The sequence below is a fragment of the Diabrotica virgifera genome, chromosome 1 (assembly GCF_917563875.1).
Source record: "Diabrotica virgifera virgifera chromosome 1, PGI_DIABVI_V3a".
NCBI lineage: Eukaryota > Metazoa > Arthropoda > Insecta > Coleoptera > Chrysomelidae > Diabrotica > Diabrotica virgifera.
In genome coordinates, this window is record NC_065443.1 from 131,693,011 (window position 1) to 131,717,895 (window position 24,885).

The 24,885-nt window shown below is 32.8% G+C and overlaps 1 protein-coding gene across 2 annotated transcripts in view; it reads left to right on the forward strand.

The window, feature by feature from the left end:
- Positions 1-21,184, forward strand: part of LOC114327034 (E3 ubiquitin-protein ligase RNF180) — a 42,624-nt gene extending 21,440 nt beyond the window's left edge. For both annotated transcript variants that reach the window (XM_028275533.2, XM_050662905.1), the window contains exon 2: positions 20,834-21,184. In XM_028275533.2, the coding sequence (XP_028131334.2) occupies positions 20,834-21,182 (349 nt within the window). In that variant the 3' untranslated portion in view covers positions 21,183-21,184. The remainder of the gene's footprint in view (positions 1-20,833) is intronic.
- The last annotated feature ends 3,701 nt before the right edge of the window (positions 21,185-24,885 follow it).

The window sequence follows — 24,885 nt, forward strand, 5'->3', positions numbered from 1 at the left end:
AGAGCATAACGCGCGGGCAGCCGATCGGTGGTCTGTCTATCTCGTTTTACAAAGCGATCCGCGCATGTGAGAGACAAAGGTGGCTAGACCACTCAAAATGAATATTGTCCATTGATATTGGCGTTAAGTAATTTACGAGTAGGTACTCGGATTCGAGTTACTCTATTCGGAGTACATCTCGGAAGTATAAACGCCTTCTCGGAATCTCTTGTCACTCGGATACGAGTGCGGATCGAAGTTGAACGCAATCCGAGTAGCAGTACGAGTTGGTACGAGTACGCCAGTGCGCATGTAATTGACAAATAGAAAATGGCGGAACTGAGATTTTCTGGAAAACAAATGTGACAGTTTATTGATTTTTTTACCGATCATTTGAATGTTCGTGGAATGTAAACTCAAGGGATATCCCGATATCAACAAAATAAATAATGCATATGAAGCTATTGCAGATATAATGAATATTTCCACATATAAAGTGAAGAAAAAGTAAAAGAATCACTCGTATTCAATGTAAACGCTCGTAGTTCTACTCGTAACTCGGATCCGAGCTACCCGCATCCGAGTACTCGTAAATGTAAAGCTGACTTTACACCTCGATGCACAGAGCGGCCCATACCTTGCCTGATCTACCCTTTATTATGTCTATAATAAGTGCGTTCGCGGGTACCTGAAATTGTCAGAAAATTGGATAAATTGTCAGAAAACGCATGCGCACTTTAAAATAATATAAATAATATCGTTAATAGATAAATGTACCAGGTATATTTACCTATTATAATTTAATAATTAGTTATTAATATTAATTAAAAGTAAATATACCTTGTTTATTTATCTATTAACGATATTATTTATATTAAGTGAGGTTAGAAATTGTCGGCGACAATTTGTCAACTGTACCCGCGAACGCACCTTATATGCAACTTTAAAGCCGGACTCAAACGACTCGTGTACTTGGCGAATAATCGTCACTTGCGTATACTTGCCATGTTGTCTGAGTGGGTTACTCGTACAATTATTTGTCACTCGTTGCCACTCGTTCGTCTTCCAACTGTTGTCGGTAAAAATGACCAAAGTCAAAGGGATCACGATTATTCGCACACTTGCGAAGTACATACTTGTCTATACTTGCAGAGGCGGTCAAACGAAATGTATAAATAATTGGCATTTACGGCGACTTTAGACCAGTGCATTTAGCACTAAAAACATCGGAATAAATCGATTTTTAAATACACCACCTAGAGACTTGCTAGTTTTGCATTGTGTTCAGGATGATGTCAGGAAAAAAGTCTACGATATAGAAAAATGGGTGAAAATGTATAATTAATAATTGCTTTTTAAAGTTCTTACCATGCATTAAAAAGTGCATAAACATGTCAATAATAAGCATATTGAGGGCCAAGTTTTGTTACTCGCGAGGTTTTTGAGGTCGCTGAACATGACTACACTATCAGAACCTACCCCCGGAGCACCTGGTGCCCAGGGTCACTGCTAGGGAACGTCATCTGGAGGTTCGAGGGCTATACGGCCCTAAATTGATGCAATCAGTTTGCTTGGAGGTTTGTGTAGTCGCTGAATACGAATATGTCATCAAAACCGACCCCCGTAGCCTTTATTGCCCAGTGTTACTGCTGTAGCACGTCATCTTCTGGAGTTTCGAGGGATTTTGGTACTAAATTAATGCAAACGGATTACACGGGGGGTTTGGGTGCTGCTGAACGCAAATACTCCATCAGAACCGACCCCCGGAGCACCTTGTGCCCTTGGTCACTTCTAAGGCACGTCATCTTCTGGGGTTTTTAAGGTTTTCGGCACTGAATGCATGCAAATAGATTAGTTAGGTGGTTTTTGGGGTCGCTGAATACGAATACGCCATCAGAACCGACCCCCGACCACCTGGTACACAATGCTAAGGCATGTTATTTTCAGGAGTTTGGAGGGTTTTTGGGCATCAGGTGCAAGGGGGTCGGTTTTGATGGCGTATTTTTGCTCAGCTACCCCAAAAACTCCCGAGCAATCTGTTTGCACAATAATTTAGAGCCGAAAACCCTCTAAACTCTAGATGACGTGCCTTAGCAGTGAACCTAGACACCAGGTGCCCTGATGGTCAGTTCTGATGGCGTATTCGTCCTCAGCGACCCAAAAACCCCCGAGTAACAAAATCTGGCCCTAATACACTTATTTGGACATGTTTATGCACTTTTGGATGCTTATTATGCACTTTAAATTGCAACTATGCATTTCCAGCCATTTTTCTATTGTTGACTTTTTTACTGGTGTCATCCTGAACACAATGAAAAAAGTTGTAACTTTCTACGTGCTGTATTTAAATACCTATCTATTTATTTTTTCCTAAATGTCCTGGTCTATTTATTAGTAATCACACCACTGATTCATTTGTCAAGGTTAAGACACTCGCGTATTACTTCCCACTTGTTAATACTTGATACTAGTAAAGTCGTGTGAGTACCCTGTGTATTATCATTGCAATCGATGCGGGTTTTCCCTGTTAAAACCCGACGTTTCTATGCGTAGAGAGTGGGGCAACGTAAAGATAAAGATTTTATAATACTTCAAATTTTTCGGAGAGTGGTTCTACTGTCCCTCTTTATACTGTGGTTAAAGTATACAAATAGATAGTTGAAATATGTGTGGAATATTTAAAATTAAAACTAAAAAAAAAATGTCGTTTAAAAACGATGTCATAGAAGAGCCTATTTATGGTATTTCTGGGGCTGGTATAGCGAGTGATAATGATAGAAAAAAGAGTAAAGAGGACGATAAGAAAAAAGATGATGACAAAGAAAACGAAGAAGAAAGAAAAAATGATGAAATAAAAATAAAAAAATTTAAGTAAAAAAGGTAAAATTTATCAAAGTATAATATATTTTATTAGGTGATCAATTAATTTTTTAACAAATATTCATATTTTCTGTAGAATGTAAGTAGTTATATTGAAAAATTTTTAAAATATGGCGAAGAAAACTTTTTTAGTTCTGTTGTACATCATCATCATTGAAGCCTTTCGTTCGTGGTGGAATGTTTGCCGCTCTTATACTTAGACCTCTTTGCTTCGCTTTTCGCTGTGAATCACTCCTTATTCTTCTTGTATATTGTCCAAGTTTGTTTTAGGACTTGGCTTTCCTTATAATGTTCTTTTACTCATTTCGATCTGTGAATAGGTCCCTCCAGTTTTTCACAGGATTTTTGTGTCTTTTATGACCTGGCCCTTCCATCTCTCTCTAGGTATTTTCTTTGATCTTTCAGTTTTTGGCTTCTATGTGGTGATCTTAATCAATAGTATTTTTTCCTTCTCCCTATGTTTCCCTGCTATCTCAGCCTCTGCGCTTCAATAAATATATAATTAGGTAGATATTTTCTTCCTATATTACCTATCTCTCTTATTTCATGGTTCATTTTTCTTATTTCTGCGTTTTTGATTCTTAGCGGGCCCATAACTTTTCTTTGGATTTTCCTCTCACATATTTTTAATCTTTCTTCATCTTTACCTGTGAGACATATTTTCCCAGCTGCGTCTGTAAGTACTGGTCTTATTGTAACTATGAGTGTCTTATTCTTGTTATAGAAATCCATACTACTCAAAACTCAAAACAACTGTCGTTTACCTGAAGGGGCTTGTGCCATAAACAGGGTGCTTTTTTGCTTATTTTCCTAAATTATACCCTGTTTTTAAACCCGGAGGAATAATTCAAATTTACCGCGCCGTAATGCTTGCTTGTAATTGGTCCAACCGCAGGCAACTTTACTCCACTGTAATTAAATTTTGACACTCTTGACATTTATGAAATTTTGACACTATTGGCATTTCATAGGTTAATAAACGGCCGGAGTGATGACGTAGAAGTGTCAATTTTTATTGACCTATATGTCAGATTTTTTCCAAACATTTCCAAACAAACGTTGTTTAAAGGGGTGATACACACGCGAGTAAGTACGCGAACTTATGGCTCGCGACCTTTTTCGCGCGTGTATCACCGCAAGTACGCGTACTTTAAGTCCGCCGAGTAAGTACGCCGTCGATCCAACAAGTTTGAAATCTTACTCGTAACCCGTACGTGTATCACTGCCACGAGCCACGAGCCTGGAGCCATCATGTTATTGCGTTTAAAGTTACACTGATATTTTCACTAATTAAGCAAATTGCCTAGAAATAATTCAATCGTTTATTGTTGAAAGGAGACAAGTTACATTTTATATGTTTTGAGAACATCGTAAAACACTATTTTAAGCTATACTAAATTATTTTGATTATTTGTTTTTGAGTAAACCTAATTATTTATAGGCTGTTTTATCCTCCAGATGAAAATATTACCATCTTATCTATGATATTTTGTTTGTTTATGCCTACCTTGTATTAAATTAAAATAGATCAAAAACAAGTGCTACACTTTACATCATGATTTTGACAGCTTACCACACTTATAAAAAATCAAATTATTCTTCTATTTAACAAAACCTGATCAAAAAATAATCAAACTCTACTAAAAAACATAAGATTTCAGCAAAATTAGGTACACAGAAAATAAAAAATTTAACCACGAGGACAGTTTCTAAATTTTTTGCTACCGACGGCGACCGCGATCTTTAAAACCGCGTACTTTAAGTCTGCCGTGTATCACCGACGGCGAGCCGAGTAAGTCCGCGATCTTTAAACCCGCGTACTTAAAGATTGCGTGTGTATCACGCGCTTTAGTGTGGCAAATTTGTATTTTTTATTGTTTTTTCAGTTTTTACAGAGAATATTTCCGTTTTTTGCAATATGTAAGTATTGTTATAGTTACTATAACAATTTTACAAGGTTGTGTAAATTTGTGTCTTTTATATAAATAGCAATAAAATGTATGTATGGGTATGGGTGAAGTAAGGTTTGGGAGACCGAATTGAGATAGTGAAATTAAAAAAAAAGCTATAATTAAACATAAAAAATAGCACAGGAAGCAAAATTTTAACTTTATACTAATTAAAAAGTCTTGAGATTCGGTAAACTCTATCTTTTCAACGTGTTTACAATCTTAGTTTGGAAAGTGATAATAACACTGAACGTAGCCGCAGTTGGCCGTGACGTCACACGCCGGCCGGCTATTCAGTTATATCGGCGATTTTTTGTGTTTCTGTGTCATTCCTTTAATTTATAGATGTTTAGTCTGCTTTTATATAAAAAAACAGTTGTTTTTAGAACTTTTAACGTTCTAGTATAATATAACATTGATGGATTACCATCGAAGACCTACATGATCAGTCAAAAAAGAAGATGTATTTGGTGACTTTTCTAGTGACTTTCTTGGGTGTAAATCTGTCTTTTTATTTTATTTCTCCTGGTTTAAAAACAAAACATAGTACTTATGTTTATCTCATGTCACCACCCGATGTTATATTCTTATCTCATGTATCAAAAATTATATTATTTCGATCCTTATTATGGTTAATCGTTTTCAGTTAATAAAATTTATTTATTTATTTATAGTCCATATATACACATATTATACAGTGAGCACGTAAAGGTTGGAATAAATTCATTTTCTCAAGAATGAATGATTCTGGAAAAAAATCCCGAAACAGGTCAATTTTTATTTTAAAATTGCGACTTTTTGGCATATATATCATACTAGTGACGTCACCCATCTGGGCGTGATGACGTCATCTACGATTTTTTTAAATGAGAATAGGGGTCGTGTGATAGCTCATTTGAAAGGTAATTCAATTATCTATTCAGTAATATAAACATTAATATAATTATTTATACAGGGTGTCCAAACAATTTTTTTTAAATTAAATTTATTGATATAAAAAGAAGAATGTGTGTAATCTATTTAACTCAAAATACATTTTACTTAGAGTTGCACAAGTTTGACTTGAATGTTTGAACTTGACTTGAGTTTGACTTAATTTCAAGTCAAACTCAAGTCAATCCTTCTGGAATTAATTCAAGTCAAGTCAAACTGGTCAATGGTTACAGGTTTGAAAATTCAAACTGTTTGTCAAACTAGTTTGAAAGGGTTTGAAAATTAATTTATTTAGTATATACATATTATACTTTTCTTCGAGATAAAATGTTTAGTAATTTTTCAGGAACGCAACTCATAAATATTGGCAATTATAATTATTAAATATATAATAATTATTAAATATTAATTATAAGTTTAATACATGTCTGAATTGCCGATATAAATGAGTCATATTAAATAAATTATTAGAAGAATTTTTTACTAAGCAACAACATTTTTGTTACGAGGAGAACGATACACATTTCAGTAACTGATACTCGACGGAAAGAAGGGTAAGAGAGGACTGGGCCGTTAAAAGATGTCATGGATGCGTAATCGCCAATGGACAGGAACCCGCAGCTATGAAATGCTTCGCAATGCTGTTAAAAACAAATTTATGTAATCCTGACTATCTAACGTTTCACCTGACAAGACAATAAACGGTTGACGCCTATGCAGAAATGCACAGCATCTTAAGAAGAAGAAGAAATATGAATTTATAATTGCCAGACATTTTTGCACGTTTTATTTATCACAAACTATTAGTTGGTAATGACAGATTTAAATTAAATATTAATAAATAAAACTTATCGTCAAAATTTTCAACAAAATAAAAAATACCTGGATAAATTATTTTTGGTTTAAATTAAATAATTATAGAATAAAGACAGGACAAAATGAAATTGAAGTCGTATCAAAATTTATATTTATATTTCAGAAAATGACATATTTGATTATTTTCTCATTTTTTCCCTTGCAGAAAACACATTGCATTTTTTAACATTGTATTAAAATTTCACTGGCAAGAAACACGACAATAACTTAACAATGTGTGACTGGCTCATCTTAAATACACATGCGGGCAATATGCATTCCCGCATTTCTCGAAACTTGGGTAAGAATAAGTACCTGCCAGTACTAAAAGGTTCTTTGATATTTTACATTATTTGTTGCTTTATTGTTGTAACTCTAATAAAAAAATCCTACTATTCTTTAATCTATAATAAAAACGAATTGGCAGAGTGGCAGAACCATGGTCCAGAAATACACTTTTGTAGTTTTATATTTGTTAGATGACTAATAAAACTATTACCATTAAGAGTATAAAGTACCTGGTATTGATAGTTATAGGAATCCTTACAAATAGTCAAAAATAACGAAAATTTACGTCACTGCTAAATACATATTATTTTTACGCTTTTAAATCCATCTGGCTGGTGACTAAAACCGAATTAATGTCGGGTAGTGCACTTATTTTGTACATATACAAATAATATAATATTAAAATTACAGACCTACTAAAATAATTAATTGTTTACTTAATTAAATTTTACCAATAAATATATTTTTCATAATTCATTTGTTATAGATTTTTTTGTTGAAATTTTGAAAAAGTACTTAAGACTTGCATATAGGAGTCACCCGTTGCAAGAAAGCGGAGGGTTAGCAGCATTCTTTCTTTAGCAGTAATTGTTTTTTTGAAATTTGTATCATTTTTAGAAATCTAGGTCCAATCAAATTCAACAAAATCTCAAGATCTTCCATAGACATTCCACAGAAATTTGTAACTTGGAATAAATTGTCAGTCATTAAATCACTTAACAAGGTATCACCTCCTCCTTTTTCCCTTTTGTAACAATCTTGAACACCAAACTCTCTTCTTAATTTTTTTTCTGCAAGTCCTGCAATAACTATGAAACTACTTAGCAGCGCTAACGATTATATCTTCATCTGTATCCGACATTGGTTCGCTTCAATGTAAATGGTCCTACCACAGGATAGTAAATATAAGACAGACAGCATAGTATAGTAAATATATATTAGATTAGAATATATTAGATTTTATTATGCTGTGGTCCTACTTTGTAGCGAACGAATAACCTAGCGATCACCTACGAACTCGTTCCTTCGTTCGTTCGTGTTCGCTTTGATTTAAATGCACCTTCAGATGTTTTAAAGAACTAGTTCCACTATGTCATTTTTATGAAAAATAAGAACACTGTTCTTATTTTTACATAATGTGCACTTTGCACTTTTCATTGTTTTGGAATCGCCTGCCGGAACATTATATAAATCAGTTTACCTATATATTTATTTTTCTTGTTAATCAATTCTGCCTTGTCTACAGATTTTTTCTCTTAATTTTTGCAGTGGGGATATTCTCAAAATCAGACTCATTTTGTTCTGGTATGTACTCTGAGCGGAAAAAAGTTCAGGTTCAGGCAATATTGCACAAAGCACACCTTTCAAAACTAACGTATTACAACAGACTAGCAAAGCATATGCTTCTAAATATGAATATAACCTATTTATAACTAATTTGCGGAGTAGCAGAGTCAGGTTCAGATCTGTCCAAATAAGTCAAAACAAAAGGCGGTATGCTGTCAATTAGAATTAAAAATAAACACGTTGCACAATATGATATTCAAACTTCAAACTGTTTGAAGAAGTTTGATTTCAAGTCAAACCTAAAGATATCGAAATCAAGTCAAGTCAAACTTTTTTACAAAAAAAGTTTGGTTTTCAAGTCAAGTCAAGTTTGTTGAGTAAACTCAAACTAGTTTGACTTGATGCATCTCTAATTTTACTCCTATAAGAAAACAGGAAATAATGTTTATTTGACACATAAATATTGTTTTTTTGCTTAAATTCAGTATTAAAGCAACCACCCACCTTCCTCTTGACAGTTTGAACATTTAATTTAAGCGAAAAGCAATGATTATTTTTCAAATAAACAATTTTTTCTGTTTTCTGAGAGCAGTAAAATGTATTTTGAATTAAATAAATTACTTGCATTCTTCTTTTTATATCAGTAAATTTAATCGAAAAAATATTTTTTTTTTTGACAACTTGTAGGAATAATTATGTTAGTGGTTATATTACTGAATAGAGAATTGAATTACCTTTCAAATGAGCTATGACACGACCCCTATTCCCATTTAAAAAAAGCATCGATGACGTCATCACACTCAGATGAGTGACGTCACTAGTATGATATGTATGCCAAAAAGTCGCAATTTAAAAATAAAAATTGACCTGTTTCGGGATTTTTTTCCAAAATCGTCCATTCTCGAGAAAATGAATTTATTCCAACCTTTACGTGCTCACTGTATAAAATATTTTTTGATTGTACCGTATTTGTTTTTGTTTAAAAATTAACAGTAAATATGTTTCGATTATTGAAAACGGAAAAAGATATTATCCGTGGAAAGAAAACTGCAGTGATAGTAGAAGTGATTTAACAGAAAATAATGGCAAGAAGAAAAGTGATAAGGACAATGGCAAGGAAAAAGATGACGAAAAAGAAAACGAAGAGGAAAGAAAAAAAGATGAAAATCATCAAAAATAAGAGGTACAATATATAATTTGTATATTTATTTATACAGGGTGGACCAAAGAATAGAGTCCACCTCGATATTTGGCAGTATATAGTTATTAGATTTTAAGGGAATGCCAAAAGAGGTCGATTTTTATTTTAAAATTGCAATTGTTTGATATATATTTCATACTAGTGATGTCATCCATCTGGGCATGATGATTTTTTTTAAATGGGAATATAGGGTGACCAAAAAAGTAATTTTTGAATTCAATTAATTGACGCAAAAAGAAGAATGTATGTAATTTATTTAACTCATAATACTTTCTATGCTGTCAGATAATTTAAGCTAAAAAAATGTTTATTTGTGAAATAAATATTTTTTTCTATTTTCCGACAGCAGTACGATGTATTTTGAGTTAAATAAATTACATACATTCTTCTTTTTGCGTCAATTAATTTAATTCCAATATTATTTTTTTGGTCACCCTGTATAAATAATGATATCAATGTTTATATTACTGAATAGAGAATTGAATACCCTTTCACATGAGCTACCACTCGACCCCTATTTCCATTAAAAAAATCATCGATTGCGTCATTATCACGCTCAGATGGATACCGTCACTGTTTTTTTTTTATTTTTTAACCAGGAGGAGTAAACTAAAAAGACAGATTCACACCCAAGAAAGTCACTAGAATAATAACCAAATACATCTTCTTTTTTGGTTGATCTAGTCGGCCCTCAACGGTAATCCATAAATATTATATTAAATTAATACGTCGCTAATGAATTCCAAAAACAACTGATTTTTATATAAAAGCAGACTAACAATCTAAAAATTGAAGGAATAACACAGAAAACACAAAAATCACCGATATAACTTAATTAACCTATGAAATGTCACTATTGTCAAAATTTGATAAATGTCATTAGTGTCAAAATTTTACAACAGTGGAGTAAACTTGCCTGAGGTTGGACCAATTACAAACAAGCAATACAGCGCGGTAAATTTGATTCACTCCTCTTGGTTAAAAAACAAACATTAGTATGAAATACATGCCAAAAAATTGCGATATAAAAATAAAAATCGACCTGGGGTGAGAGCACGCCAAATAGAATTCTATTTTGCTGACGTCACAAAATCGAGTTTCACAATGGGAGAATCGACGGTTGCTAGGCAACGTGACGTCACTAAAATAGAATTCTATTTTGCGTGCTCCCACTACTGGGGTGAGAGCACGCCAAATAGAATTCTAGTTTAGTGACGTCACGTTGCCTAGCAACCGTCGATTCTCCCATTGTGAAACTCGATTTTGTGACGTCAGCAAAATATAATTCTATTCTAACGTCACGTACCGTCGATTCTCCCATTGTGAAACTCGATTTTGTGACGTCAGCAAAATAGAATTCTATTTTGCTGACGTCACAAAATCGAATTTCAGAATAGGAGAATCGACGGTTGCTAGGCAACGTGACGTCACTATAGAATTCTATTTTGCTGACGTCACAAAATCGAATTTCAGAATGGGAGAATCGACGGTTGCTAGGCAACGTGACGTCACTAAAATAGAATTCTATTTTGCGTGCTCTCACGCTGTGGGAGTAGTACTAATTAGGGAGTTAAACAGTATTAACGATAACTGGGCTGGGAAATAAATAGAGAAATAAGAATACGTATAGAAAAAGCCAGAGCCGCTTTCTATAAACTAAAGAAAATTCTTATTAATACAGATATCACGTTAAACCTTAAAATTAGATTAATACGCTGCTACATATTCTCCACATTGCTCTGTATGGCATGGAGAGCTGGACCCTTGCAGAGACTAATTTAAAAAATTGGACGCCTTTGAGATGTGGACAGAGGCGGCTCTAGCCCATGTAGCGCCCGTGTGCAGTTGATGCCCTTTGGTAGACGCACAGTCAAAATGGAATAGTCGAATAGGTACCAACCTAGTACTAGTACATAGGTTATTAGGTAGATACGCTTATAATGTAAACAAAAATCCAGATGCAAATAGTGTAATATTAAATGATGTCGGGAGCCAATAGGTATTCACGGTGTCAGAACAATCTACCCAAATATGTTAAAAATATTTAATTAAAAATGAACTTTTTTATCTATGAGGTAAAGTTGAAAATTGATTGAGGTTTATAAAATGATTAACTACGTATTTTCAGTAGATATTACTAAAAAAACCAAAGACAAATTGTTAATATGGATTATTTCATTCATAGAGATTCTGACCAATAGAAATCTACAGAAATAAAAATTACAGCAATAATTTTTGATAACTTTCCGTCGTCAAGTATTACGTCAGATGCCCTTCCTTTCTACGAAAAAATGAACATTCATTGATATTAATGACAATTATTAATGTTTTACAATTTGTCAAAGATAACACCAGAAATAGAGTTAGCAAATATTCAGGCGAAGATGCCAATAAAATATTAGTTAAAGTTTTATTCATGAAATAATCTTATTAGCCCAGTCGGGATACCATTTAACCTTGCATTAGGAGCTGCCCCAAATTTTATTTTTCTAATCTTTAGGGGAGGTCAATAGTAGTATAAATTTAAAATCTCGACTGAATTTGACTGTTGCGTTAGCCGCCATCTTGATTTTAAACGAGAACCGTTTTTGCTCAATATCTCCGTCATTTTCAACTTTTCGACAAAAAATATACAAACTGAAATTGTTGAAAATGCGATTTTCTATAATTTCGTTTATTATAATTTTTTTTAAGCGGTCCATATTTTTCGAGTTATGGGGAAAAACAGTGACAGTTAAAGCATAATTATTAATTTATTGAATTATCTCGTGTATTATTACTTCTACAACAAATTTTAACCTATATGAAAATGATGAGAATTAAATTTTGAACAATTTTGATCTCTTTCATTTTTTTTTATAAAATCAATATTTAAGGTAGTACGGATGCGGTAAAGGCGCGAGCGTAAGACCCGATTGATTTTAAAGCAATTGTTTTTGTTCAATATCTTCCCCATTTTCAACTTTTCGACAAAAAGTGTAAGGACTGAAATTGTTGCAATTACGATTTACTACAATTTTTCGAGAGAACCAGTGGCGGGTCTAAGAGGGGGGAATGGAAAAATTCCCCCCAACGGGGTCCAAAATTAAAAAAAGTTGTTGAAATATTAAAATATGTTAGCTGACATCAAACTTAATTATCGACAGACAAATTCAACCAATAAAACCCGCTAGTTAATAAAAGTAAGTGAACTTAATGCATATAAGTTATTATTTATGTCTTTTATGTACTTAGTTTGGTTGGTGTTTCATTGGAAGTTTCAAAAATTGTATAAAATATAATTATCTTTATTTTTGTTTATGTACAATTATGTCGTAAAGTTAACAATAAATGAGACAATTCAATAATTATGCTTCCCCTCCGCTTCCACTATATTTTCCTCCTTAACTCGGAGAATATTAATTGCATAAAAAAAATTGTGAAAAGGAAATTGTAGGAAATTGCGTTTTCAACAATTTTAGTTCCTACCGTTTTTGTCGAAAAGTTGAAAATGGCTGAGATATTAAGCAACAACGGTTCTCCTTTAAAATCAATATGGCGGCTAATGCAACGGCGGAATTCAGTCGAGATTTTAAATTTACACTACTATTGATCTCCCCTAAAGGATAGAATTATAAAATTTGGGGCAGCTCGGAAAAAAGATTCAATTTTTTTTACTATTTTCCCACTTAACTCGGAAAATATCAACCGCATGAAAAAAATTGTTAAAAAGAAATTGTAGGAAATCATATTTGGAATAATTTAAGTTGAAAATAGGGTAGATATTGAACAAAAACAATTGCTATAAAATCAATCAGGTCTTACGCTCGCGCCATTATCGCGTACATACTACCTTAAATATTTACAAAAAAATGAAAGAAACTAAAATTGTGTAGAATTAAATTCTCTCTATTTTTGTATAGGAACATTTTTGTCGTAAATCTAACAATAAACGAGATAATTCAATAATTATGATCTATTTATATATAACTGTCACTATTTTCCGCTATAACTCGGAAAATATCGATGGCACGAAAAAATTGTAAAAATAGAAATGATAAAAAATTACATTTTCAACAATTTTGGTTGTTATACTTTTTGTCTAAAAGTTGAAAATGGCGGAGATATTGAGCAAAAACGGTTCTAGTTTAAAATCAAGATGGCGGCTACCGCAATGGCGGAATTCAGTCGAGATTTTAAATTTACACTACTATTGACCCCCCATAAAGATTAAAAAAATCAAATTTGGGGCAGCTCCTAATGCAAGGTTAGGCCTGTTATTCGTCTAACCCGACTGGACTATATCGAATTAATTACACTTGAAATCTTAAAATTATCGATTTGTTTTACCCTCGTGACACTTTGACATAATTTCACTGCCCTTCGGGTCGTGAAATTAAAACTGTCAAAGTGTCACTCGGGATACAAATCGATAATTTTGGAGCTCTCATGCAATTACTATTAATTATTTCATTCATAGGAGATTCTGACCAATAGAAAGCTACAGAAATCTGAATTAAATCGATAATTTTTGATAATCTCCCGTCGTTAAGTATATTACGTCAGATGCCCTTCGTTGCTACGAAAAATACATTCAGTGACATTAATGACAATTAATGTTTTAAAAATTATAAAAGTGATGACTTTCAATCGTCAAATATTTATAAAACCTGTATGTTTAATGGTACTTACATAAATAAATTACAATAAAATTTTGGTTTTGAACAGTTTTATTCATGAAATAATCGCAACAAATTGCACTCGACCTCTGAAATTAATATAGAATTTTTGCTCTCGTGACACTTTGACATAATTTCACTCGCCTTCGGCTCGTGAAATTAAAACTATCAAAGTGTCACTCGGGAAAAATTCAATAATTTCAGAGCTCTTGTGCAATTACTACTGATAATTTTTGAGGAACTCTGACTCCGCTGAAAGTCGCAATAATTGTAGTACATAGTAATAAAAGACAATCTTCCTTTTAAATAATTTTAATAAAAAAGCCACTTTACTTTATTTATATTTTTTTATTATTTATACAGTAATAGTCACCGTACTAGACACATGGGGAGGTACCTAATTGTTATGCTTATGGGCTAATCCGGTCCGTTCTCAGATGTGACTTTCATCCCTGTCATGTTAAATGTGACGTTCTAAACGTCACTAGACATAAAAATAAATATTGCAACAAGTGAAATGTCCAGGACTGTAATAGCTCAATGTTCCTATGTGTCTAGTATGTTGGCGCTGACTGTATATTAACTTAAAATATAATACTTAATCCATTCCGTCAAAGCTTATTTCGCAAAATTATCCCGCGACACGTGTACAAACGCATTTGAAAATGCCCGGCAAGTCCCAAGCAATTTGACCTTTATAGTCTACAACCGATTTCGGAATCACTGTCGGTATGTCTTCAAATGAATCAAAAGATTGTCACTCGTCCGTTGGACGGACAGCCGGGTGGGCTGCAATCTATATAAATGGCATATAAGTGTCAATGTAATTTTTCATTAATCGTTTTAAAGCATATTTTATGTTGAAACAAAATAAAGGACCCGCGTGCACCGCACACCCTCTACAATAGGTAAAGCCGCCTCTGGATGTGGATCACAGAAAAAACAGCACAGAAATAACAAAAACAATAGAAATTTTAAAGTTTCGGCTATGTAATGAATGAAACATCCAGAGAGGAAACATCCACCTTCTACACCTCATAGTACACAGGGCAAGATCGCCGAAAAAAAACCCAGGTCGAAGAAGAACACCCTGGCTCCGAAATCTCCGGGAGTGGTATCAAGAGATCATCGCTAATTTGTTTAGAGCTGCGGTAAACAAAGTTATTATTGCCAATATGATTGCCAACGTTCGATAATCGGACAGAGTACTGAAAGAAGAAAGAATAAACTTGTATTCCTTTATGTTTTTCTTCTCGATCGTTTCCGAAGTGCTTCAAGTTTTTATGTAAGAAAAGGTATAAAGGGCCACTGGATATCAAAAAATATAGCAACACAATTTATTCATTAAAGGCTTTTTGGGCTAGTTTTTATAGTAAATCATCGTCTACAGATTTACACCTGTCGACGATGATACATAAAGCTTCAATTCCTCTTATCTACTCGATCTGTTTTTAAACCAGAAGGAGTAATTCAAATTTACCATGCCGTAATGGTTGTTTGTAATAATTGGTCAAACCTCAGGTAAGTTTACTCCACTGTTATGAAATTTTGACACTATTGAAGAAGATGTATCTGGTGATTTTTCTAGTGACTTTCTTGGGTGTGAATCTGTCTTTTTGTTTACTCCTCCTGGTTTAAAAACATGGTATAGATATACATGTTTACCCTCAATATTTAAGACACTTTTCCGTGGTTTATATAAATTCATCAGTATTGTCTATATAACTTAAATATATCTATTTAAATAGTATTTTATATATCCTTACTTATCATTCAATGTTTTATTTGTAGTTGGTATTCTTATTTCATTACTTTTATTATAGCAGCTTTGCTAACATTTGATTATAAGCATTTTTATTATGTTAATGAAGAATTACCATGTGTCTTTAATTAGATTTTTATCTTAAAAATACACACAAAAAATTGCAGAGTGTATTAGCTAAGACAACAAATTGATAATAAAAGGATGATAAGAATTTTATAATTCAGTTAAAACATACTGTAGCTACTTAGTATAAAATAAAATTTTATTTAATATTGAGATTCAATTTCTTGCAATAAACATGAAAAAGTGGAACGTTCTCCAAACAGTCGTTACTTCTCCGCTCACTGAAACTAAAAACGATGCTGGTAAACCTCAAACCGCAGATATCAAACAAGAAGAAGATCAAAATGAAAGTAAGAAGGAGTAAGGTTATGTAATTTAAAAGATAGGTTAGGTTAATCAAAACTAATGAATATTTTTCTGAGTTGTTTTCCTTATTTTAGTTTTATTCTTGTTGTATATTTAAAAGAATATAGACATCTTAGAAAGGTAGGTATATCTGGAAAATAATAAAAATACAAGCATGTTTAATACTTGTCTTTTTAGTTATAAGAATGTTCTTTACAAGAGATTTATTTCAATATCTTCTGTAATACAGTATCTAATATTCATGAATTGATTTATGCCAAACTAAACGTAAAATTCTTTACTTATCGATTAATTTATTTTTTTTTTATTAAGAAAAAGTCGCATCCACCTAATGGTTATTAGCGACGGAACAATACATAGGTTAAACAAAAATGTGGTACAATATAAGTATAGTACAATGGTAAGGTTACATGCATTATCTACAAAAACTTGTTATATTTTATTGAATACACCAACTGTTTTTAAAAAGTCAATTAAATTTTTGGTTCTTTATTATTGGCACCCAGAACAGACATATTTGATACGATATTAAAATCAATACGTTCTTGTGTATATTTTTGGCATTCAATGTTTGACAGTTACTTGTGTGTTACACGATTCACAAATAGGTGGTTCAGATCTTGAGAACAAATATGAGTAAGTAAGCCTGGTATTAGTCGTAGGCGGTTGAAAACTGCTTGCTCATAACAACTTTTATAAACTGTTTTGACTCTTTTTACTGTGTCTTTAATTGGTCTAAATTTTAAATTTGAGTTTTGCCATTCATCGAGCCAGTCATTTAACACATATTGTTTTAACAACACTTTCAAGTCTTTAGGGGCATATTGTAATACCGATTCTGAATCCGCACCAGTCACTGCACTACGCGCACTTGAGTCTGCATCTTCATTTCCAAGGAGTCCAAATGAAGTTGACTATTCTACCATTTTGTTGAGATAAGTGAAACTCCAACGACTGCGGGAAAGTCGAAATAAGTGGTACTAAAATTGCAACTCCCTCACTTGCGCGAGCTGTGTTAGTTCGGTCTTTACGAAAGCATGTAAAATGTATTTGCGAATATGGGTTAGAAGATACAGGATTAGTTTCCTGTAGACATATAATTTCGGGACAGTGTTCTGATTGAATGATATTGAGAATTGGTAAGCAATGGAAAAGCCCATCAACATTCCACTGTAAAATTGAGTTGAATGTTATGTTTCAGTTGAAGAGAGTTCACTCTCAGTAGTAGCTTCTTCACCGAGAAAACGTAGCAGTAGGGTTTTTAGCCTTGTAAAACGATATTTTGTGGCTCTGTCTGGAATATATTGATAAGAGACGGTAAGCAAATTTACGAGACCAAGGAAATCAGATGTGAATTCTTTAACAATTTCAATAGGAGATTGGCTGCCTTGAATATTTTCAATAAGCATCATTAATTGGTCATAGCTTAAAATGGACGGTGTTGATTGTTTACTTAGATATGATTCAAGTGATTCGGGGATAGGTAATGAGCGTTTAGGTTTTTTATTCTTTTGAGTTTTTGTTTTATGAGGCTGAGCAGGAAGAAGAAATGTTTGATTATCAACGACATTTTCAACAGGTGGAGATAATGTTTCCTCTATGGTTCGTTTGGTGGAGGGACAGGGTGATTCTTTCGTGATCGCTAGTGAAGTCTGTGAAATTATCTCTATATTTTCGGCTGTAGCAGAAGATTCCAGTGGAGTATTTTCGTTAGTTTTTAAATCTTGGGTTGCTTCAGAAACGGGCTGTATAATTTCCACTGATGTAGAGTTAGAGGTGTTTGGTATGGATACTTGTGGAAATATTTCGGTATTTTTATTTTGATCATTATTAGAAGTTTGGTCTACTTGATTACCAGCATTGGTAGGAGAGTCAGAAGATTGAACAGTAGGGGGAGTTAAGGGTCCTGAAGGCTGAGAAGAAGAATTTTTATTGCTTGGACAGTTACTAGCAATGTGATTTATTTGTTTACATATATAGCATGTCATACTATCCTGCGAAATGAATATTCTATAATTAGTATTATCATAATTCAGAAGAATTGAATCTGGGATCGTCATGTTATGCGGACTAATAAACACTTGCCTTCTAAAACTTTTTATATGGCTATATTCTGGAAGAGAGGCACTGATCTTTAGGAAAGTGATTGGAGAAACTAAGTTTAGGCCGAGATGTTTTAATTCTTGGATGATTACTTCGTGTGGGATACTTGGACAAACATTTGATAGCACTATTCTTTCTGCAGGCGTTATGAGCCTTCTGGCCCTGACTGTTTCTCCATTTATCTGTATAGAACCATAGTTTGTCATAAAATCCTCAACAGCTTGCTTGCTACTTAAATACATGCATATTCGATTATTAGATAGGCGAGATGAGAATAAGATATTTTTGGGATTTATTAAATTACCTAAAGAAATAAGATAATCTTGCAGTGGTGTATTATTAATAGCGCTAAAAAGTATTGCGTTTTCTTTTCCTGGGAAGAAATTTTGCTGTGAAGCTGCGGTAGAATAAGATTTATTCGCTGGGACATCCTGTATAGTAACATCTGATGACATATTTCTAATTTATTTACGGTACTACCAAAACTAATTACTTTCGTTTCCCGCAAAAAACAAAACTGATAAATTGTTTATAATCCATAAACCTGTGTCTGTTTACAATAACTGGTGTAGTATACAGGAATATAAACTAACAAAACTGGTTTAAATACGCAAATATACGATTAAATAATGTATGTAGTATAAAACTTACAGTTTAAAGTTACTTTGATCACTTTAACTATAATTAAAAACTGGTAGTTTCACTGGTAATAGACAAAATATCAAGCGCCGAGACACTACGTGTTTACAGCTCATTAACTTTTTCGGTACTGATTAATTTATTATTATGTTAAAGAACTGCATAATTTACAATTATAATTTTTATTAAATCAGTAACATCTAGCTATAATTTTTACATGTTCCTCATGTATCTACAATATCATACACTCCATCATAGACATATAATACCTAGATTGCGCGCTGCCATCTAAAACTAAGGGACGATTGTGACAGAGAAAACTGAGGCTATGAGGTGGGAAGCATCTTTCTAATCAGAGGAGTTCATCAAATCAGTGACAGTGGGAAAGTGGTGTGGTCGATAAATGTAACATTATTGGATAAACCCTGTCGATTAGAAAGAGACTTCCCACCTAATAGCCTCAGTTTTCTCTGTTGCAATCTTCACTTAGTTTTATTTTATTAGAAGCATTATTTTATTATGAGCTGCCATCTAAAACTAAGTGATGATTGCAACAAAGAAAACTGAGGCTATTAGGTGGAAAATCTCTTTCTAATCGATGGGGTTTATCCAATGACGTTAGGTTTATCGACCACACCACATAATTATGTCTATGCCCTCCATTCATTCAATTTATTAACCTCGTTGTTTCTTCTGATTTTCTTCCTCTTGCACTGGGCCATATACTTTCCTCAGTATCTTTCTCTCGAATGTCTCTGGAGTTGGGCTTCATCATTTTTTGTCATTGCTCAGGTTTTACAGCCATACGTTACTAGGGGTCTAATCAATATTCTGTATACCCTATTCCATGAATATACGACTGTGTTGGATTATTTCGACAACGAATATTTTATTGTGCAAAATATGAAGAACAAAAATAAATTGCAAATTGCATTGCTGTTTATTGGAATGATTATTAGAGGCATTTACTTTCGTACTTCTTATGTTGCACACTGAAATATTCGTTGTCGTGATAATCCAAAACAGTCGTATGTTGGTGGAATGAACCATAGTCATTTTGGGTCTTTTGTTACATTATTTTGATGTCATCAATATTTTATTAGCATAGTATGTATGATTCCATACACTAGAAAAACGTGCATTAATTTTGCTACTTATGGAATTCTTTTGATTGATTTGTGTGCAGATATGTCAAGACATCCACACATTCAATGGTATAGTTGTTTATTGCGATATTATTTTCATTCTCAGGTGTTCTTTTAATGGTCATATACATTTTTGTTTCGTTTATTTTAAACCCTCTTGTTTGTGCTTCGGGATCAATTTCCTTGAATGTTTCCATTAGTAGTTTTTTGCTCGTACTAATGATAGCTACATCATCTGCATAATGCAGTAATTTGTACTGTTTTAGTATTTATATGGCCAGTTACATTGGTTTTTTGATGACTGTCTCACTCACATCGATTTCTCCATCTACTCTAACTGTGGCTTTTGGACCCTGCAACGTCCTAGACTACCAGAATGTTTCAGTATTTCGTCTCTTTTCACACTATCAAAAGCTTGTTTAACACCCTAAGCGCTTTGTGTATAAAATATACACAGTAGTCAGGTCCAGGGCGCCATGTATATATATATATATATATATATATATATATATATATATATATATATATATATATATATATATATTATTCACAGGGCAATCGCAACATATAGTTTGACGCTTAATGTGTTAAAGTCTATATACATACATATTATAGTTCTGTGCCATCTACCTTCATCTTCTTACTTGATAATATGTATTTTTATGTTGTAGTTTGTAGAAAATTTGTGTAGAATTTTCAATTTATTTTTTGTTTTGTTTCAGAATGTTCCAAGAAATAAAATGCAAGAAATGCCGTAAAACCATCTTTAGCCCAGATCAAATCAAAACTAACCTAATTTTAAATGCTCATGGTCATCCAATGGACAATTCTAGAGTTTGTGATATTGACGTTGAAGAAACCAATGTATTTATAAATGACGAGCACCTTCCTAGTTGGATAAAAGATCGAATCGAAGCTGAAGAATGGTCTAAAGGTAGAATTAATTGCCCTAATTGTGATTCAAGAATTGGTAGTTTTGATTATGTGTCTGGACAAAAGTGTGCGTGTTTTACTAATTTGTTGCCTCCTATTCATTTTATAAAAAGTAAAATAGATTTAATCAAAAAGTAACACTTATGTTTTATTTAAGCACCTTAATGTTTAAACTTTTTTTTCTTACAGTGCCTGGCTATCCTAATTTTGCTTGCTGCTATTCGGTATAGTTCAGTTGTGGATGTATTAAATCACTTTCTCAGGTTTTGAAACCAAGGTATTCTTCTGCTTGGTTCTGCTAATTGCACTGAAGAATGCTTTGCATTCTTGGACAATTATTTTGAGATTAGTTGCCCATAGTTGGGCCTGTTTTTCTCAATGCTAACTTAACCGATGAAGTGTATCTGCAGATATTTCAAAACGCAGTCAAATTCTGGAACATAATTAAGACGACGGACGAAGTTTAGTTAATTTAAATAAATTATTTATTTATTTAATCACAATTTATGTAGTAGCAAATTTTTTTAATTTTGCATTTTTTTTATTTTTACATAGGTATATATGACAAATTCCACATGCTTTATTTTTGTCGCAGTTCCCTGTTTGCCACTTCTTCTTCTTCTTTAGGTGCTATCACCGCTACGGACGTTGACTATCGTCATAGCTATTTTAATTTTTGGGTCAGTAACTCTAAATAGTTGTTTTGAGCTGCATCCAAACCATTCTCTCAGGTTCCTCAGCCATGAAATTCGTCTTCTTCCGATGCTTCTTCTGCCATCTACCTCTCCTTGCATTATGAGTCGCAGGATGCCATACTTCTCGCTCCGCATCACATGTCCAAGATACTGTAGCTTTTGTCACTGCCTATGTTTATTATTTGACTGAGGTGTTCTATCTCTGATTTTTATCTGTTGATGTTGTCCTGCTCTTAGTCAAATGATCTTGTCGCAATTCTTGTGCTAACTGAAGTAGGAAAGTTTACCTAGATATTTGACAACCAGTATCTTCCTTATATAGAATCAATCCAAGCATTTATTCCTACCATATCTAAGATATTAAAAAAAGTCTGCAACGGCCTTCTTGAAGCTGATTTGGTTGAACACTGTATGACCATCTGATCTACTCCGTATTTTGTGTGATGGTAGTAGGTAGTGGCTTCAGGTTTCTTCTTTTTATCTATGCCTATTTCCATATTGTTTGAGTATAGATAACTCAGCGCTAGAAGATTTTTGATCATTTTTCTCTGGTACACCTGGTTTCCCTGGTTAGCTCAAGTCTTCGTGTATGAAAATTTTTGATTTGTACAATTCCATCTTTTCGTTTTTTTTTTGACGGAGAAATGTCTTTTCTTGCTCGGTTTATTGTTCCAGTACTGCTGGTAGCCTTCTTTCGTAATTCTTTTTATGTGTCTGACATTTCATAAATGGACCCATTAGACGTCTAATTACATGTTCCCCTAGAAGTTAATTGTCTGGTAAATCTTTCCGTAGGTAAGGAAATCCGTGCAATAAATATTTGGACTAGGCATTAGCTGTAAGCCAGAATTTGATTCCAAACTTATCGGGTTTATACGCCATGTACCTACTGGGTGAAGTGACATCTTGCCTTTGTGGGAAAAAGCTGTTCGTCGATAGATATATTTTAGTTAGTTGTAGGTATAGCAAAATATAAAATTCTCTGTAATTAGGTTCCATATTGCCGACGCAAGTGCAAATTTATCTGTTGATCATTACTCTGATCTGGTACTTCTCCTCCGTAAGAAGGACCGCATTTTTTCTAGGTAGACATCAACATATTCAAAAAGTAATTAGGTACACAAAGGGCCGGTTGTTCGAATGCTAATCAACAATGATCATTATCAAATATTTAATTACTGTCACCAACTGTCAATGTCAACTTTGTTTGGGTTGCTGAAAACATAATTGATTACAATTATGAAATTACTTAATCAATTATGTTAATAATTGTTATGTTAATTGTTTAACTAATCTCATAAATATAATCAATTATGTTTTCAGCAACCCAATAAAAGTTGACATTGACAGTTTTGGTGACAGTAATTAAATATTTGATAGTGATCATTGTTGATTAGCGTTCGAACAACATTATCAAATACTTCACATACCAAATACTTTATACAAATACACTATCAAATACTTAATTACTGTCACAACTGTCAATGTCAACTTTGGTTGGGTTGCCGAAAACATAATTATTGATGACAATTATGAAATTAGTTAATCAATTATGTTAATTGACTAACTAATCTCATAATTATAATTAACTATGTTTTCAGCAACTATGGAGACCTGTAAGAAGGAGTGGAAACGCAATGCATCGTTTGTGGGCTAACTTTTCAACCTCTAATTCAACTTTCAGCAATCGCCGCTAGAGGCGCAAGTGTTCGAATAGGTGCTACAAATACATTAGCTCTTATGGACTTATTTAATATTTAACTCATTTTATTTTTGTTTTTAGCGTAATTAGACATTAATTTATTGGTGGATTGTAGCTGAATATGTTTTATGCCAAAAATAAATTATTTTAACCTTATAACATATCGACGTGTGGTAAAAAGTGTATTCTTTATATACCATTGTAGATGGAGATGTGACATCAAATTTAAATTTGTCATTACTTTAATATGTAGGACAGCTTATTTTGAAGCGGAAATATTTTGTCACATTATCTAACTGCCACATTTATATACCAATGGTATTTCAACGGCAAATTAATTTTTTAATATCTTTGTAACTGATATTAAAAAGTTTGTTAGTTGAAAAAATTGACTTAACTGTACGTAATTGTTTTTAAAAAGTTTAAAAAGTTATTTAAATAATTTGAAGTTTATTGATCAATTTTTTTTTAATTAGGTATTCTTTTTATCAAAATTTAAACTGCTTTTTTTTAATACTTCATTTATCTATATTCTGAAAGCTTACCTATCAGATGTTTAAATTTAGTTAATAAAAATATATGTCTATAAACTACGCAGACGATAGTCTGACTTTTATAAAATTAATGTTAATTTTTGTGAAATATTTTGTCTCAAAAAATGCATTGTTTCGACAGAAAAACTTTCAAGATCGTCCTACTATTATCACTATAATTTTCAGGTTAAAATAAAAACCAATAATAGGCACAAATTTTATTTACACCGAAGGAAATAACATACAAACGAATAGGTTTAATCCACGAACGTTATAAATAACATAAAGACAAATCTTTATAAAAAGTCTTTATTAACTTCGTTAAGTTCCCTTTTGAATTTTTTATCGGAACTATAACTCGATATAAATCCCGGTACGAAGCAAGTTCTTTTAGTGTAAGCTTTCTTGGCACTCATATTTAAATAATATTAACCACCAAAACCAATAATCTTATATTAACTACGAATAATTAATTATTTTCGAAATTTTCACATTCACTCCAATGCAAAAGTAGCATCTATTTCTACGCCACCGCCGCCCTAGCGAGAAACCAAGCAAACAGGCAAAATTGTGTACAAAAATTTCAAGGTCGTCCTATCTCGATTCCTCTCCTCTGTGTAGGTCTCCATATCAGCAACCCAACCAAAGTTGACATTGACAGTTGTGACAGTAATTAAATATCTGATAGTGATCAATGTTGATTAGCGTTCGAACAACCGGCCCTATCAATGATGATCATTATCAAATATTTAATTACTGTCACCAAAACTGTCAATGTCAACTTTTATTATTGATTAGCGTTCGAACAACCGACCCTAAGTATCTACCTGTAAATGTAATCCTTAAATAAATGTAGCAAAGTCATAAATTATTAAGTTTCTACAATAACTATGAATAAGTAGTAATACAGA